The 18,821-nt window shown below is 51.3% G+C and overlaps 1 protein-coding gene across 7 annotated transcripts in view; it reads left to right on the forward strand.

Moving 5' to 3' along the window:
• Tbc1d9b (TBC1 domain family member 9B) overlaps positions 1-18,821 on the forward strand; it is a 37,216-nt gene that overhangs the window by 7,483 nt on the left and 10,912 nt on the right. For 4 of the 7 annotated variants that reach the window (NM_001394243.1, NM_001394244.1, XM_063269328.1 and 1 more), the window contains exons 3-14: positions 2,148-2,266; positions 6,118-6,346; positions 7,155-7,413; positions 8,597-8,804; positions 10,268-10,480; positions 11,813-11,974; positions 12,413-12,563; positions 13,080-13,294; positions 15,493-15,610; positions 16,759-17,044; positions 18,469-18,598; positions 18,689-18,787. In NM_001394243.1, coding sequence (NP_001381172.1) covers positions 2,148-2,266; positions 6,118-6,346; positions 7,155-7,413; positions 8,597-8,804; positions 10,268-10,480; positions 11,813-11,974; positions 12,413-12,563; positions 13,080-13,294; positions 15,493-15,610; positions 16,759-17,044; positions 18,469-18,598; positions 18,689-18,787 — 2,189 coding nt within the window. The remainder of the gene's footprint in view (positions 1-2,147; positions 2,267-6,117; positions 6,347-7,154; positions 7,414-8,596; positions 8,805-10,267; positions 10,481-11,812; positions 11,975-12,412; positions 12,564-13,079; positions 13,295-15,492; positions 15,611-16,758; positions 17,045-18,468; positions 18,599-18,688; positions 18,788-18,821) is intronic. The other 3 variants (XM_008767690.4, XM_063269329.1, XM_063269330.1) reach the window with 1 other exon arrangement.

Genomic DNA, 18,821 nt, shown 5'->3' on the forward strand with positions numbered 1-18,821 from the left:
CGGATGTCCAAGATCTGCCCACCTCCACCCTAGACTCCTCCATAGCTGTGTCCTGGTGTTTGTGACTTCCCACCAGCCTCTGCTGCTTTCTGTGCAGTGTCCCTTCTGCTCTGTTAATGCTCATCAGATGTCACCTCCCCAGATTCCTCAGACACACACATCCACCTCCCACTTTCTTCCTCCCCTGGGAGTGACTTGGCTGCCCCATGAGACGGACAGGAACTCCTGAGGATGAGAGCAGGCTACTCCAGGCAGCTGGGCTAGCATTCTCACTTGTCACTTCCTTGCTAGGCGGCTTTGGATAACTGCCTGAACTTCTCTGTACCCTGGTGTCATCCTGTGGTACTTGACGTGTCCTGGATGAAGGGAGCTCTGTAGACAATTCTGAATTTACAGAAATTACACTCAGTAATTTAATTAGCTACTACATTTCTTTTTATCCCCAGTACCTGACAGAGATGATATAGTTTGTGTCCTCAATATTAAATGAATGACTTTTTTTTAAGGTTTATTTATTTTATGTATGCGAATACACTGTAGCTGTTTTCAGACACACCGGAAGAGGAAGTCAGATCTCATCACAGATGGTTGTGAGCCATGTGGTTGCTGGGAATTGAACTCAGGACCTCTCTGGAAGAGCAGTCTAGTGCTCTTAACCACTGAGCCATCTCTCCAGCCCTGAATGACTTACTTTTAACTAAGAGGTGGACACATAAACATTTATAATCGAAATACAAACAGGTACAGACAGACAGAATGACAATTTTATCTATGGCTGCTGGGAATATGCTTATAAAAGAGAATGGCCCTGGGGACTGGAGAGTAGTTTAGTGGTTAGAGCACTTGCCAACTTGTAGAAGACCCAGGTCTGGTTCCCTGAACCTGTGGTGATCCATAACCAGTCCCAGATGATCTAACCCCCTCTTCTGACTTGTGAGGGCACACAAGTGGTGCACAGACATGCAAAGTAAAACATTTGTACACATAAATCTAAGTTTTTGAAAGATGAAATAATACTGAGAGTTGCATCATATGTCAGTTCAACTTCTGAAGTGTGATTGTGGTTTCTGGCCAGAAGGGAGTCCCTTCCTACTAACCACACCTCTGTGTACCAGGAGAAGGAGACCATTAGAGAAAAGCACAAAGAAAAGCCGGGGGTGGGGGGAAATGGGTGGCCGAAGGGGCTTACAGGGCGACAGTGAGACTGTGAGGCTCACTGACTTACCTAGTACTTCCGGCGCATGTCTTCCCGTGGCTGTCCTCCCCCAGGCCTGTCATCAGAGAGGCTCCATGCTATGAAGTTGCTTGTCTGGTGAGCTGCTTGCAAACAAACCATCCCTAATGAAGGCACACCAGGCTGCAGCACAGCCATGAGCAGAGCCATGGGTGGGAGCAGGTGGTGGGGACCACCGGGCCTAGCCAGGAAGGGGTCAGGATCACGAGCACAGCTGGTACAAGAGTGTTGCCAATCAGAGAAAGGTGTCGCCCTCGGGGCTGGAGGTGTGGCTCCCTAGCGAAGCATTTTCCCAAACACCCTGTGTTCTGACCTGGTTCATAGTTAATAGTGTGTGGGCCGGGCTGTGACACGTGGCTGCTTTTCCTGCCAGGACCCATGAACTGCCCCACCCTGGCCCAACTGAGGAGAATACAACTTGCTCTCTCCTCCTGTCCTTTTGGGCATCCATTCTGAAAGGTTTTCCAGTGTAGGGTTTTTGCTTTACCTCCCAGGGCTGTACTTCTAGACTCTTGACGGAAGCAGACAATCCCCTGGCCTGTTGGAACAGCACTATACTGCCTTTTCTACCCTGCTTGCAATGCTCAGACAGATGCTGGGGGATAGGGAAGGCTAGCAGGAGACAGTAGCTGTTTGGTTGCCCTGCAGGGAATCTGTCAACTGGACAAAGAAACTTGATGAGCCCACCAGCATAGGGCCATATAGATTGTCTCCAGAAGAACGGGAATCCAGAGCCAGAAGTTGCCCTTGGTAGAGGAGGGAGGGAGAGAGGGAGGATTCTGTTGTGATAGAGAGTGTAAGCAGGAAAGGTTCATCTGTGCCTTGGAAGGCAGTGGTCACGTGAACAGAGCACTGGGGACCTCTCTGCTGTGAGTCTGAGTTCTCCCGATCTCATCCACCCCCACTGAACTAGGTTCTTCCCGCAAAGAGATCACCAAACACTGGGAGTGGCTGGAAAACAACTTACTTCAGACGCTGTCCATCTTCGACAACGAGGAGGACATCACTACCTTCGTCAAGGGCAAGATACACGTAAGGCCCATGTCCTACTACCAACCAACCCTGTTCCCTTTGTGGAGTGCTAGCAGCCACACAGTTGGTGGTGTGTATCTGTGGGAGACAATGAATTCCATAGTCAACCAACCGTGTGTCAGTAAGATTTGGGGGACGGATGGTATCTTTACTGAACACTGTCAGAGAGCAGAGCATTCCTGCTGTGATGCATGTTGTGAGAAGAGCTGAAGGACTCAGGAGGGGTGGGCTCAGGCTATCAGCAAACTCTTTATAGAAGAGACTTGAACCTCTGTAGATTCGTGTATCTCTGGGGTCCTGGAGCCACTGCCCTGCAGACTCCAAGAATTAAGCTGTCCTACCTCATCTTTAAACAGCCTGGAGTAGGCTTTGTACCCATTTCACAGGGTGAACACTGAAGTCTTTTCTCATTTTCTGATGGTTGAAAGGACTGTGACTGTGATTGTCCCTTGTTCTAGTTGGGATCTTGAATATCCCCCAAAGGCCCATGGTTGGTTCTCAGCCATTGGAAGATGCTGGGCCCGTTAGCGGGTGGGAACTTATGTAAGACAATTAGGTGGATGGAGATGTGTCCTTGAATGGGGACGTTGGGACCCTGGTCCCTTCTACATTCTTTGCATTTTGGCCACCGCAAGGTGGGAAGGCCTCTATGGCCATACACTTTCCACCATGATGTGCCATGCCATCACAGACTCAAAGCAACGAGAGGCTGCAGCTGTGGAGTGAAAACTTTGGATCCATCTGACCAAATAAAGGAAGGCAGGTTCTTCCTTTTACACTGATTTTTCAGGCTAACAAAGCTGACCCACACACCTGCAGAGCCCCTGCCTTTGCTGGCCTCTGGAGTCTGAAGGTTAGCCTGGGGTGTGTATTCCTTCTGAAGTGCTCTATACATAGGCACGTATGTATTTGTGTTTGCCAGGGCCTTGACCAATGGGAAAAGACACTGGAAATCTTTTTCTTGGTGTAATTTTACTTGTTTATTTGTTTGTTTGTTTGTTTGTTTGTTTGTTTGAAACAAGGTCTCTCTATATAACCCTGGTGTGAAAGTCCCTATTTAGACTGTGTAGATCAGGCTGACCTTGAATTCACAGAGCTCTGCCTGCCCCCCTCAAGTACTAGGATTAAAGGTATGTACCACCATGCCCAACTTCCTGGGGTTTTTTGAGATGCAAGCTTAGGTAGTTCATGTTCACCCAGAACTTACTATGTAGTCAAGGCTAGCCTTGAACTCTTGACCCAAGTGCTGGCATCAAGACATGCACCTCTATACTCAGACCAAGTAACAAAAGATCTTACAAGTTAAAAGGTTTATACCTTTTTATGCAGCGATTCTCGGGGGTATGCCCTGTGGTGTATTAATAGATGCAGAGTGACTGACATGTGTTACTACTGTGCTCCCTAGAGCCTTGATTACCCCAAACACCACAAGCAGTGCCTCCCAGCCCCATAAGAGGGAAACACTTTTCCTTCCTCTGTAGTAAGAGAACAATAATCTTTTTCGGAGCTGGGGACCGAACCCCGGGCCTTGCGCTTGCTAGGCAAGCGCTCTACCACTGAGCTAAATCCCCAACCCCTGAGAACAATAATCTTACTCGAGTTCTCCAGTACTTTCTAAGTCCTTATTTTGATATGTGCGTTATCTTTGGGGAGTTATTAAGTCATGTGTAGTAAACTTAATGGAATATTTTATAGCCAAATAATGATTATGAAGCCAAGCATAATAGCACACACCTGTGATCCCCACACTCAGGAGGTAAGCAGAGGCTTGTGAGCTCCAGACAGCCTGGGCTACATTGAGATTCCCGGGAGAGCCTATGCTGTGCAGAGTTTTACCATGCAGTTTCTCTCAGCAAGCCATGAGAATTCACTATGTTGGACACCGTAGACTGGCGGACCGGACTGAGTTCCTTAGCTCTTCTTTGCACACACTGGAGCTCAAGGCAGGACCTGCGCTGTCTTCTAGCTCCAGGGAAACAGGGCAAGCCCAGCTGGTACTCTCCTGTTGGGTAGTAGTAGTAAGAGCAGCCTTATCACGGATCTCCTAAATGCTAAATGCTAGCCCTAACAAACACTCCAGCAGAACACTGAAGCTCAGGATGGCTCGGTGGTCAGTGGACACTAGTTCACTTTCTGTCACTTAACAGGTATCTTGGATAATCAGCTTATAAAGCAAAAAGGGGGTTTCGGATTCACGGTCCTGGTGGGTTTCTCCCTGTTAACCTATGTTGGCACATCATGGTCCAAGTCTGTGACAGAGCAAACTCACAGCCAAGACATGGAAGAGAAGTGAAGGAATTGGGGTGTCTGTTCTCATTTTTATTTAAAACACAGGATCTCATGATGTAATCCTGACTAGCCTGGAACTCACTGTGTAGACCATACTAGCTTCAAACTCATAGCCTGCCTTGCCTCCTGAGTGCCACCATGCCCAGTTGCCTAGTGTCCTCTTAAATGTCCCCAGTGACAGAAAGACCTCCGAATTGGTCCCACCTCTTACAGTAATGCTGTGATGAGGATGAGGCCTAAACCTCTCGGGATCACAAGATAGCCCATGGAAATTAGGACGCATAAAACTGACTAAGGGCTGGGAGTTGGCTGAGCAGATAAAACACTCACCTCACAAGCACTAGGACGGAAGTTCAGATCCCCAGTACCCATGTAAATGCCGAGCGGCTTGCGGCAGTCTGCAGCAGCCCGCTCCACTGCAACACTAGAAAGTGGAGCAGCCTGGGAGACTAGCCAGTCACTGGTTCTGGGCCCAAGTCACGGACCCAGTCTTGATATGTAAAGTGGAAAGCAATCAGGAAAGACACCTGGCCGTAGCCTCCTGCCTCCACACATGTGCAGACCAGTACACGCTCACAGCTGTGCACATACAACAGGAAAAACCTACTGAATGATGGTTGAAATGCTACACCTTGGAACTGGTGCAAGACAGCAGCGGTTCACAGACAGGACTTTTAAGTGTTAGGAAAGAAGGAAAGGTGATATTAATGGGTGTCCCATTTAGTAAATTAGAAACTCCAGAAAAACCAGGAAATTAGACAAAAAGTAGAGATTTTTTTAGGCCAAAGCTAATTTCTTAGAAAACAAGAGTTGGAACGGTAGAGAGAGTAGTGGATCCAGAAGCAGGCGGGCCCCAAGGCAAGGAGCCATGGAGCCCGTGGAGACCAAAGCAGAGCCCGCTGGGAAGAGGGAAGGGCAGAGACAGCCTTGGGAGGCTCTTGGGAGGCATTGTCTGGCCTGCCCTCTGATGTACTTTACTTGAGACTGGAAAAGAAAAGGAGGCTTAGGTCCTGTGAGAAGAAGCATCTGGGAAAGGCACTTGCTGTGTGAGTCCCACAGAGTTCTGTTCTGAGAACCCACATAGGGGGAAGAACCAGCTTCTCACAAAGTTGCTCTTATATGTGCATGCGTGCACAAATGCAAAATTCACCTGCGATGCTGACAGGTAAGGGCACTGGAAAACTATCAACAGCACTGGGCTGGTGGGGGACAGAGGGCGGCAGATGCAGCTGATTTTGAAACTTAATTGAGGGTCAGGGTGTAGCTCAGCTGTTAGAGTACATGCTGGATGTGCCTGAGGCTCTGGGTTTGAGCTTAGCACCATCTAAACCACAGATGTGGCAGCAAGTGCCTGTAACCTCAGCACTGGGGCAGTCAGACAAAAGTCAGGTTTGGCTACATAGAATCTAAAGTCAGCCCAGGGTATAGGAGACTCCTAGCTCCTCCCTCATTATTTTTTTTTTTAATTAAAGAAGTCCTAGATTCTGGGTTCCTGGCTTCTCTGCTCCTTTCTGGGACTACTCCGATATGCTCAGTGGCCCAAACCCTGCTGTCCTCTCTAGGGCATCATCGCAGAAGAGAACAAGAACCTGCAGCCCCAGGGGGACGAGGACCCAGGGAAATTCAAGGAGGCAGAGCTAAAGATGCGGAAGCAGTTCGGCATGCCAGAGGGAGAGAAGCTGGTCAACTACTACTCCTGTAGCTTCTGGAAGGGCCGAGTGCCTCGGCAGGGCTGGCTCTACCTGACCGTCAACCACCTGTGTTTCTACTCCTTCTTGCTGGGGAAGGAAGGTGAGGTGGGCCAGAAGGCACCCCTTACATCATGCTCAGCTCCCCAATGCCCTCGCCTCCCTGACCTCTCTGCACCCACATTCCTAGTGCATATCCCACGCCTCTGCACCTAGATATTTTGTCTCCTCAAACACAGATGCCACCTTAACTCCCTATGGTGGGAGTACCCAGGCAACACCCATATTGTAGCTTTCATAGTAGCTGGAGCCTCCAGTGTTGTGCACAGTGACACATCTTCCTGCAGTACCTACCGCTGTCACCTACTCATGACCTCAGGAGGCAAGCCTCACTCCCAGCATAACCGGCAGCTCCCTCTGCTGCTGTCACTGTCACCCCAAAAGGAGCTTCCTATAGCTGACCCAGTTGGCAGGTATCAACACTCGTTCCTGAGCCCACTTCCCTCCGGGCCCTCCTCCTCCTCCCCTTACTGTTTACCTGTCAGACCGCAATGGCCAGTTACCGACTCTGAGGAGGTTGGTATCCTGTTGTGTGCCAGATCTACTGTATTGACTTGGTCCATACCCCAGTGGGGCTCCCAGGGTCTTAGCTAGTTCTCCGCCTGTCTGCTCCTTTCAGTTTTTATCCACTCAGGTAAGGCATTCACGAGTAAAGTTGGGCACAGAGCAGCAGTGAGCCCAATGCACTGTGCCTCCTCATGGATCGTGTCATAATGTGACTAGGCTCAGACATGGAGGGGCGGAAGTAAACAGTGTCCTTAGGGAAGAATCCGAGGGAGGTTTTGAGGGTGAATGGCAGTTCTCACCTTGCCAACTCCTAATGGATGGTGTGTCTGTCCCTGTGTTATCAGTGAGCCTGGTGGTACAGTGGGTGGACGTTACACGCTTGGAGAAGAATGCCACTTTACTCTTCCCCGAGAGCATCCGTGTGGACACGCGGGACCAGGAGCTATTCTTCTCCATGTTCCTAAACATTGGTGAGACCTTCAAGCTCATGGAACAGCTGGCCAACCTGGCCATGCGACAACTGCTGGACAGCGAGGGCTTCCTGGAGGACAAGGCCCTGCCCAGGCCTATCCGGCCACATAAGAACATCTCAGCTCTAAAGCGGTATGCCACCCTCCCGAGGGCGGGAGATCCCACAGCAGTGAGGATGGTCCTTGGGCCAGGTCCACAAACCCAGGCAGGCATCCAGCACATGCCCTCACAGGCCTACTACTTGGGATGCTGGGTGACAGAGCAGTCCCTCACTAAGAAGCAGTGGAGAAAAGAGCTAGAATAACTGAGGCAGAGTATGCTGAGGTCCCAGGAGGCTGCATGACTTAGGCAAATGAGTCCTAGAGTTGCTGGCTTTAGTGTCATGGGTCTGAGCCCTCAGGCCCAAAGCTAGCAAAAGAGACAGAGCTGAGGTCATGGCCATCTTGTCTGCAGTTGTGGCTGGAGAATGCATCAAGGTGGTCAGCGCAGCAGTTCACCTCTGTTTGGGCCTCAGCTTTCAGGACATGCATTCACTTGAGATTGCAGATGTTTCCTGGGCTCCAGAGCCAGGGTGAGCACTGCTGGACTCAGCATGGGTATGTTTGGAGTCCGATTATTTCATGGCTGCACCCATTCACCAGGGTGCAGGCCCACGGTGCGCCTTCTAAATCAGGATGTTGTTGTACAAGGATGTTACTCTCTTGATGGGACTGACAGCATGACCGGGCAGAAAGATAGGAAGCAATACTGGGACATGGCAGGCAGTGTCCAAAGCTGTAAGTCTGGGTCCATGCTCAGGCCCTGGTGCCAGCCACTCAAGGCACATGAGAAGCTCTTGGGAGCTAGGAAGCTATGTCTGTGTGGTCATAGACCCAGAACAGGCACGATCAGGCTGCCACCCAGCCAGCAGACTGCACTCCTCTACAGCAGGAACCGTGTGAGCTTCACGGTTTGATTTAGTCCCACTGCTCCCTGCCAGGGCATTTTGTCTGGGTTTCAAGGTGGGGTGGCTCTTCCCTGTATGGGGAAGGACCTCAGGCCCCGTGTCATGCTGCTCCTGCTCCAGGCAGGACACAAGCAAATCTGAGGACTGCCTGTCCTTCAGTACCAAGTGGCAGAGCCTCTAGGTGTCCTTTCAAAGCATCCAGCCTCAAGGGAACATTACGTTCTGTCTCTAATGTTTGGTGTAAAAAATCCATCTCTTTTCTTGAGTTCCCAGGCATGAGTTGCTTACTAGAAGACCCCAAGGATCTGGAATCCAGTGTGGAAACAGAAAATTCTTACCCTACCTTGAATTTCCATTTCGTTTCCTCAGAGACCTGGATGCCCGAGCTAAGAACGAGTGCTACAGGGCCACGTTCCGGCTCCCAAAAGATGAACGGCTGGATGGACACACAGGTTGCACCCTGTGGACACCATTTAACAAGCTACACATCCCCGGCCAGATGTTCATCTCCTATAACTACATCTGCTTTGCCAGCAAAGAGGAAGATGCGTGCCGCCTCATCATACCCCTGAGGGAGGTGAGCATCTCGGCTCTAGCCGCTCTTGCGGCAGAACTCTGAGGCAGAATAACCTCCAGGAGGCTGCATGACAGCTGCTCAGGATGGAAGCTGGCCCATCCCCCACACCACAGCCAGGCGGCTCCAGGCCTTCTCACTCAGGATGGCTCCATGAACTGGTCTCTTGGGTCTCACTCCCAGACACATCCTTCATACCTTCCCTTTCCTAAGTGACAGTCCAGCATCCATTGCCCAGGTAGACCTGGAGTCATCCTTGATCTTGACTCTCCTGGTTATTGCATCCTAACCAGAGATGTCCTGACAGGATTCCCTCCAGAATCTGTCCCTTCCTCTCCACAGCCACCAGAGAGGACACCACTGTCTCCAAGCCTCCTCAGGAAAGTCCTAACCACATCGAACCCCTTAGGGACGTATGCTCCCAGTGCAGCCAGCAGAACTGAATGAAGGTGGCAGGCAGAGTGTGGTACCTCGGATCATCCAGCATCTTCTCCCTGTGCACAGGAAGCCCCCAACTGACTCTTGAGCTCTATTGAGACCATCAGTACACCATCTGACCACCTGAGGCTTCCACACACAGACCGTGCACAGTGTCACACATACAACCACTCACACATACGCATGCACACAAACATCACATACACCACACACAGACCTGTTCCTACACATACACAAGTATCCACTACACACTCACATATACACTACACATACCTTCACATATATAAATACCACATATGTCCCACAGATGTGCAAACACCTATGCATGCAGGTGTACACACCCATATATTTATTCATCACACATAAATACAGGCACCCCACTTAGATCAAGATGCATCCTGCCCTGCTCAGTCTGCTTCAGTCCTGCAAACTCTTCCAGCCAGCTGCATGCACACCTCAGAGGGTTGTCTGTGCCCTCTGTCCTGTCCCTCGCCCAGCTCTTCACCTGGTAAGGCCAGGTCACAGCTCGGTCACTGCCCCCCCAGAGACTCCTTCAGTAACGAGTAGCCAGTGACTTCCTGGCCTTCCTTGTTGCCAGCTCTCACCCCTCATGACCAGGCCTAGCCTGTGTGCCTTCTTTTGTCCCCCACTGGAGTTGGGCTGCACCGGCTGAAGCCCGTGTCACTCTTCCTGCACGTTGCAGTCAGAGCCACGCTTTGGGGGGAGCTGCCCGAAACAGTTCCCTGGGAGCAGGAGCCTTGGGAGCCTTGCAGCTGAGGGACTGACTACTCACATGGTTTGGAGGTCACAGCTAACAGGCCATCTTTTGAAAAGCCAACAGGAGCAGCTGGGTGTACATTTTACATCATCTTCCCAGAGTCCACTCAGGGCCATTGCACTCACTCACCCCTCCCTGACACCAGCTGGGCCACTCAGTGCTTCACTGCCCTGTGCCCATGAGAGCCCACCCCAGCTCTGTCTACACCCTAAGATCACAAATATCCCACGGCGTTCTTTTGTCCCCTCAGGTGACCATTGTTGAGAAAGCTGACAGCTCCAGTGTCCTGCCCAGCCCTCTGTCTATCAGCACTAAGAGTAAAATGACCTTCTTGTTTGCCAACCTGAAAGACCGTGACTTCCTGGTTCAGAGGATCTCTGACTTCCTCCAGAAAACACCGTCCAAACAGACAGGCAGCATCGCTGGGGGAACAAAGGCCAGTGTTCCAGACCCAGCCCCAGAGGTGAGGAGGCCCGCTTAGGAACAATGGGGCCAAAGCCATCTGCTACCCCTGAGGGGGACCCTGTGGTGCATGCTGGAGGGTGACTCATGGCACCTGGTATACAGACCAGGGGTGCTACTATAAAGAATTACTAAGTCCACTATAGTGACATGTCTCTTCGATCCTAACACTTGACAGTCTGAGATAGGAGGGTTACAGGTTCAAGGCCAGCTCAGAGAACTGGTAAGACCCTGTCTGGAAAACCAAAGGCTAGGGATCTAGTGTGTACACAGCTCTGGCTTCCATTTCTGGCATCACTAAAAAGGAAGGAAGGGATGAGATAGTGACACTGCCCACCCTCACCAGGCCCAGTGCCTCAATAACAGGCCTAGAGTCATGATGAAGCACTGCCTTTCCTGAACCCTGGCCATTGCTTTATCCAACATGTCATTTCTTTTGGACACAGCTGTCATCCAGGGACGGAGACTAGAATAATGAGCAGGTTAGACAAAACACATGTGGCAGTGGGTTAGTGATCCCAGAGCTAGGAAGGCAGACGCAAGAGGATCCCTAATGTTCAAGGCTAGCTTGAAATAGAAGCAAGTTCCAGAACAGATGTGGCTACCCGGGGAGACCCTGTCTCAAAAAGCAAAACTGAAGAGGGCTGGAGAGACATTCTGGAGTTAAGAGCTCTTCTGGAGGATCTGAGTGTGGTTCCCAGCACACATCAGGCAGCTCACAACCATTTGTAACTCCAGCTCCAGGTACCCACAGATACATGTATGTACATTAAATAAAAACTAAATTTAAAAATAGTTTAAAAGGCTAAAACCCAAAGAACTCATATGCTCGTGGGCTTTGTTATATTCTAGGGTTATTTACTGAAAAAACAAACAAACAAAAGCAGGATCCCTTGTAAGAATTTAAGGGTATATTTTCTGTTTCTAAAAGGGCTCTCAGGGCTGGTGGGATGGCTCAGCAGGTAGCGTGCCTACTGCTAATAATCCTGGTGACCTGAGCTCAATCCTTGGAGTCCACATGGTGGAAGGAGAGGACCGACTCCCACAGGTTGTCCTCTGACCTGCACACAAGTGCTCTGGCACTGGCACACACAAAAGGTGTGGCCCGCACCTCCTGCATGCTTACTGCACCAGGACATGAATTTGAGAAGATCTGGGCAGCACCAGGAGGAGAGTTGCTTCCGAAAGGCACTAACTGGCTAACATAGGTGGCTTTGGTTTCAGCCAGCCAGAGAGGAAATGCAGACTGGGCCCCATCTGCAGCCTCGTACTTGGCCCCACTGACCCTTGGGCAGCTCCGTTAGGCACTTTCCCCTCTCGTTCTATTTTCTAGTCTCTCCCAACTCCTCAGGAGGCATCAGAGCCACCCACCAGCCCAACCTCTCCCCTAAGCAGCCCTCTGAGTTTCAGTACACAGGAGATTCCTACTACTTCCCAGGGCCTGCTCAAAGTCTTCCAGAAGAACTCACCCATGGAGGACCTCGGCGCCAAAGGGGTAAGCCCTGAGCACGCTCACTTCAGCTTGTGCCTGAGGTGAGACCTCAGGAAGAAGGCTGGTGCCACCTCTGGGCTGGGCCTTTGTGGCCAGCACCATCCCTCATGGCTTTGTGCCTGCTCTGTTGATCTGCACTGGGCAGTGTCAGGTGGGCGCGGCCGAGGCTTGGGGACAGACACTCAGCCCGGCCTGTGTTGGGGTTGCTTTTCATCAGGGGCCCTGGGACTCTAATGGAAGGCCCTCTGCTGCTAAGGAGCATGGGCCAGGCGAAGTCCTCACATCCTTCATAATTACGGCTCCGAGCCCTGAGCTTGCAGCCTCACTCCGTGGGTAATTTCCACAGCAGGCTACTAGCCTGGCCCAGAGAGGTGGAAGGCCTGCCACCAAGGCCCCAGCACCAAGACTCTTCAGCTTGGCGCTCCATGTTCCCTCTCTCAGGCCAAGGAGAAGATGAAGGAAGAGTCCTGGAACATCCACTTCTTTGAGTACGGGCGTGGCGTGTGCATGTACCGAACAGCCAAAACTCGGGAGCTGGTCCTGAAAGGCATCCCCGAGAGCCTCCGAGGGGAGCTTTGGCTCCTCTTCTCGGGTGAGTGTGCTCCTGTTACCCTCAGCCTTGGCTTGGCCCTCCCTCAAAGTTGTCTGTGTCAGATGCAGAGTGAGCATGTCCTGAACGTGTGTGAGGCCTTGGGTTCTATCCCTAATACCAAAAGAAAACTTGCCTCTGGTGAGTTCCTCTGGTCCCTGAGCCAGCCTCCTGAAGTCAGCCAGAGGAGGAGCTCTCTCAGGGAGTAAGGATGACAGCTATACAGGGCCCGGAGCAGCAGATGCTAGCACAGGTGTTGTCAGTGGGTGGCAGCACTGTCAAAGGCAAGAACACGCTCTGCCAGCATTCATACCTTTGGCCACTTGGAGCATTTCAAGAGACAACAGGCCTTTTGAATTTCTCAGAGGAGTCACCAGGGAAACTCGGCCTCACACCTTGTAACTGATCACAAAGTCCTCTCTCCTCCGTGGGGTATTTGTGTCTCCAGTTAGCCTTATCACTGTTGCCCAAGTCCCAGGAGGAAGAAGAGAAAGACAGCTGCCACCCGTGTCTCCTCAGGGGCCTGGAATGAGATGGTGACCCATCCTGGCTACTACGCTGAGCTAGTAGAGAAGTCCATGGGGAAGTACAGCTTGGCCACCGAAGAGATCGAGCGGGACCTCCATCGCTCCATGCCTGAGCACCCTGCCTTCCAGAACGAGCTGGGGATCGCTGCACTCCGGCGGGTGCTGACCGCCTACGCCTTCCGAAACCCGACTATTGGCTACTGCCAGGTAATGAAATGTAGCAGGGCCCCAAGGAATCCATCTCCTGCCATAGCCTCCTGGGGCAGGTGCTGTGATGGCCTAACACACACATGATCCTGTCCATACCCTGGAGGAAGAACCTGACCCCCCAAAAAGATGTAACTTAGCCATGAGTGATGGCTGTGCCGATAATCCTCACACTTAGGAGGCTGAGGCAAAAGGACTGCTGCTAGTTCAAGGTTTCTAGGCCTTGTCTCAAAAACCAGGACCTGGTGCCTGTACTCTCAGTACCTGGGGAAGGCCAGGCAGGAGGATCAGGTCACCAAAGCGACTCAGAAAATTTTGAGGCTAACCTGAACTACATGAAACCTTGACTTGCTTGCTTGCCTGCCTGCCAGCTTGGTTTTCAAGGGGCTGTAGAGATGGCTTGAGGTGAATTGTGTGCTGCTCTTCTAGAGAACCCGGAGCCCAACTCCCAGCACCCACATCCGACAGCCTATAACTGATGCCTTTGGCCTCTGCGGGCATGCCCACACACAGACACCCATACACAGAATCTTTAAAACAGATTGAGATAATGGTGACTGTTCCCCTCAGCCCCATGCTGTATAGTGAGTTGTCACCTGTGTGTTCCTTGCCTGAGACTGGGCAGAGGTTCCTTTTTCTGTATACATATAGTAAAGCATCATAATATAAAATTTACCATTTTATTGCTCTTAAGTGCGTGGCTCAGTGGCTTAAGTGCATATGTCAGGCAGCCATCTCTCCACGAAGACTGCACTAGCAAACAGACACCAGCTCCTCCATCCCACCTTCTCACCTCCCCATACCGTTCCCCGTCTGTCTCTGCATTTGATTGTTCTGAGTATCTCACGTAAGTGTAATTGTCTGAATGAAAATGGAGACAGACCTGTTCCCATACTGTGGAAGAGGGTATTTACTGTAGACGTGAGGGAGAGCACAGCCAGAGGCATCTGGAAGGGCCCAGACTGTACTGAGCCAGCAGAATAAACCTGGCCATGAGAGGAGAGAGAGCTGGGGAAGACTGAGAAAGGAAGGGGAGAGAGGGAGCCAAGAGAGGAGCTGAGGATGGAGAGATACCATGTAGCCAAATGGCTGAGGTGGGGAGGGAAGGAAATAAAGCCCAGCCCCTGGGCCGGAGAGGTTTAGTGTGTGGGCGGGGTGAGACGTGCTGAGAAAAGCCACAGGTACTGAGACTCGTCCCTGGTTTCTTTGAGACCATTATTTATCCCTTTGCATCTGTCTTTTTCACCTACTGTCCCCAAGAGCCATCATAATTGCAGCATGAATCAGAATTTTCTTTAGAATTTTTAAAGCTGGATAGCATTCTGCTGTAGCTATATGGTGTGTCTTTCTCCATGTCTTGATGGACACTTGGGTTACTTGCACCACTGGACTGTTGCACTAAGGCTGCTGTGAGCCTCAGTGTAAGAATGCCTGTTCAGTCTGCCTTCAGACCAGAGGTCAGACTGCTGGATCGTGAGCGATCTCTGTGTATCTTCTAAGGCACTTCCTCATTCCCACAGCAGCTGCCCCATGTGCCTTGTCTTCTGTAGGTCCCGAGGGTCCAGTTCCTCTTTAACACTTGCTGGTTTTATATACATGGGTGTGGTAGACTGTCTCACTAAGATTTTGATTTCCATTTCTGATGGCTTTTGTTCTTGAATCTAGGGGAGTTTTCCTAGCCAAGTCAAATGGTTTTCTGTTGACCTTAACTTGTATCTGGATTTCAAGGAAACTGGTTTTCTAAAACTTAGTTGTTCTAAGGCCAGTAGTGTTCTGCATGACTCTACAAGTTGATTGAGAAACTTGGCCAGCAGATTGGCCTGAAATAATTTTTAAAATAACTTGCCCTCTCCTATGTGTCTTTTTGTTATCAGCTAATTTTATGTATACCCTCCCCCACTGCAGGGCCCTGTCTACACACCCACACAGCAGCTTGACCAGCCCACTGAGTGGAAGTGTTGGCCGATGTCTTGTCGCTGTTTTCTGAATGCCTTCTGACCCACTTTGACAGAGCTGGCTGTCTGTCTCTGTCTCATTGATTTCTTGCAAATTGGCTTATTGGCAGATTTCCCAGGGCTGGTCAGGGGCTGTTTCTTGTTGCTGGATGCTGGACCTTTCTGGAGGGGCAGACCATTTTGCTCTGTGGCCAGCAGAGTGACAGACACACTGAGACACACTGTACTGTCTCTTCCTGGCAGGCAATGAACATCGTGACCTCGGTGCTCCTGCTCTATGGCAGTGAGGAAGAAGCCTTCTGGCTACTGGTGGCCCTGTGTGAGCGCATGCTGCCCGACTACTACAATACCAGAGTAGTGGGTGAGTGTCCGAAGGGATCCCTTGCCTGAGCCTCAACCTGCTCAGGAGATCCACATGGGCATGGCTGACCTTCCCCTAAGTAGTTCCCATTGAGACCTCACAGCCATCACGCAGGCTCCCAGCTTACAGACTAGAGGCTGAAAAAGGATCATGCCAAAAATGAGAAAAGCAAGCACAGACTCCCAGCCCTCTGCCTCCAGGGTCCAGCTCCCACCTAGACTTCGTGAGGATTCCCAAGACGACCAGACTGAGAGTCAGAGGACATCACACATTCAGTCGGTTTTAAAAGTCCACCTAGAGCCCAGATCTCCATCCAAGTTTCCTAAGTCTCTTTGCTTTAGACACTTCAAGTGCCAGAACTAGAGCTGCCCTCTGCCCCAGTGGTTTAGCATCTACTCTCAGGCACTCTTGTCCACTACAGCCCATGTCGTTAAGAGGAAGTGACTCACAGATCTGTGTCAGCACATCTGTTTAGCTCTCAGCTGTCCTCTGCTGTTTGGTGTCCAGGGTTCCCACTCATGGAGTCCTTTAGCTTCATATATGTTCAAAGCACTGAGAGAGGGGAGGGAAGCCACTGCTTTTACTTCTGTTGTTTCTAGGGGGTAAAGTCTTCATTTCCCAAAAGTCAGACATCTGTAGCCACAGGTTCTATGTCCATGGATTCAGCCAAGCACTGAATAGAAATGCACAGGAGAAACCCCATCTGTACTGAGCACACCCAGATTTGTCCCCCAGTTCTTCTCCAGACAGCACATAATAGCTGTATAGCCCTTTATAGCTTTACACCATAGTAGGTATTACGAGTCATCCAAAAGTAACTTACAGGGTACAGCAGTGTGCGTGCCTAGGTTCCGAGAAACTGTGTATCCTCACGGATGCCAAGGGACCACTGTATATTGAGCAAGCATTCCTCTTCACACAGTGGTATGGAAACTATGGAAAGAGCGATTACAGAGTAATTTGTTTCTTTCTGTTTTCTGTATGTGCATATACATATCTATATCTGACCCTCGCTATAAGTAGAGATGGCAGGGTTGATGTTGGACAGGAACCACATAGTGTCCCTGTTCCCCAGGCCCGGGGATTCTGCCGGGGCTCTGCTCAGGCCCTTGGAGCAGTGCTCATATTTGGCTCCTGTCCCTCCTCAGGGGCCCTCGTAGACCAAGGTATCTTTGAAGAGCTCACAAGAGACGTCCTGCCCCGGCTCTCAGAGAAGATGCAGGAGCTGGGGGTGATCTCCAGCATCTCGCTGTCCTGGTTCCTGACCCTCTTCCTCAGCGTCATGCCCTTTGAGAGCGCAGTGGTTATTGTTGACTGCTTTTTCTACGAGGGCATCAAAGTGATACTGCAGGTGGCCTTGGCTGTGCTGGACGCCAACATGGAACAGCTGCTGGACTGCAGTGACGAGGGCGAGGCCATGACCGTGCTGGGCAGGTGACCATGCTGGGGGCTACTTCTGCTTCCAGGAATCTGGCAGCAGAGCCCCTCCCCTCCCCAGCCCTCAGTCACCATCCTGCGCTATGCCCCAAGGACAGTCTAGGCCAAGAGATGAGTCAGGAGCAGGAGACACTGTCCTGGTGGGATCTAAGATGCTGCTACAGTGATGAGAGCTGGGAACAGACAGAAGGCCATTGGGCCTGAGTGCACTGGACTGCAGGCTGCCACTCAGCTGTGTAGTCATGGGTAATTGACCCAGAGCAGACAGACGTCCAGTGGCGACACCCATGTTGATGTCTGGAGACAGCGGCACAGCAAGGCCTCTGACCTCTACCCAAGGTGGAGAAGCACTTGTTTCCCAAAGCTGTCCTGGTTATCTCCTCCAAGCTCAGCAGCACTGCTCAGTGCCCATCCCCCGGATAGAGCAGACCCACCCATGCTTGTGGAATGGCTGGATGAACCTGTCACCAAGTTCACACTTACCCTGGCCTTCTCGAACACTCATCCCACCCAGGTTCTCCCTGCACCCCTGCTGTCTCAATGCACAGCAAACCTTTCCTGCTAACCCAGGGCCTGCTTTAGGTGATCAGGTGGTCTCCACTCTGGTCTCTTCCATACCCCACAGGACACTCTGGTCAGAGCTGACCCTGCCCCTCCCCTAGGCATGTATAAATCCCCCCTCATAGTTTTCCTCTGCACAAAGGAGCGTCCCAAGTCCCCAGCCTGGCTGTCAGCTCACTCCCTACCTCACCCTGACACTTACCCTGAATTCCGTATAGCCCAACCTGGAACACTGCACTTGCCTGTTGAGCCAGCCCAGGGCTGGTGGGACCCTGCAGAACTGGCGAGGTTGTGGTCTCCCTCCTAGCTAAAATGACTCTTGATCCCCTGATGTTAAAGACACTCAGTTGTGACCATGGTTATGACCGGGTTTCATGTATATGTTCTGCAGTAGAGACACTGAGTGTCTCCTTAGGGATAAGCATCTGACCAGGGATGTCCACTTGGACGGGGTGGAACCAGAAAGCTTCTTCTGCCTTGAGTGTTAGGCTCATCCTGGAGAGCCTAGGAAGATAGGAAGGCCTGGTTGGCCCAAACTAGCCAGCCAAAGCAAGGTTCCCTAGAGAAACCATTCACTGCATGGTTCTTGGCCAGACCCTGGTGACCCAGCAGAGAAGAAGCACATTGTCCCTAAACTAGGTAGGCTCTGGAATCCACAGGCCCCTAGAAGACAGCCTGGCATCCTCAGAGTTAGTGCTCAGGGGTTGGGCAGCAAGATCTTTTCTCTGTTACTACCCTGATGGGAGCTCCCAGCCCAATAGGGCCCAGTGGACACACCACTACCTTCCTATCGGACTCTCAAGCCTGAGCACTGGCCCAGCACTTGTGGAGCCTATACTGCTGTCCCTTGATCTTTACAGGTACCTGGACAATGTGGTCAACAAGCAGAGCATTTCTCCACCTATCCCACACCTCCATGCTCTGCTGACCAGTGGAGATGACCCTCCTGCAGAGGTGGACATCTTTGACCTCCTGAAAGTGTCTTATGAGGTCAGCTTCCTTTAGAGTTAGCCTGGCCAGGATGAACACAGGGACTTTGCCCTCTGTCTTTGGTCTTACTGATTCTCCTTTGGCCTGTAGAAGTTCAGCAGCCTGAGGGCTGACGACATTGAACAGATGCGGTTTAAACAGAGGCTGAAGGTGATCCAGTCCTTGGAAGACACAGCCAAGAGAAGCGTGGTATGGTCACTGGTGAACGCAACTGTAACCTCTG

This window comes from Rattus norvegicus, chromosome 10, assembly GCF_036323735.1.
Source record: "Rattus norvegicus strain BN/NHsdMcwi chromosome 10, GRCr8, whole genome shotgun sequence".
Classification (NCBI taxonomy): Eukaryota; Metazoa; Chordata; class Mammalia; order Rodentia; family Muridae; genus Rattus; species Rattus norvegicus.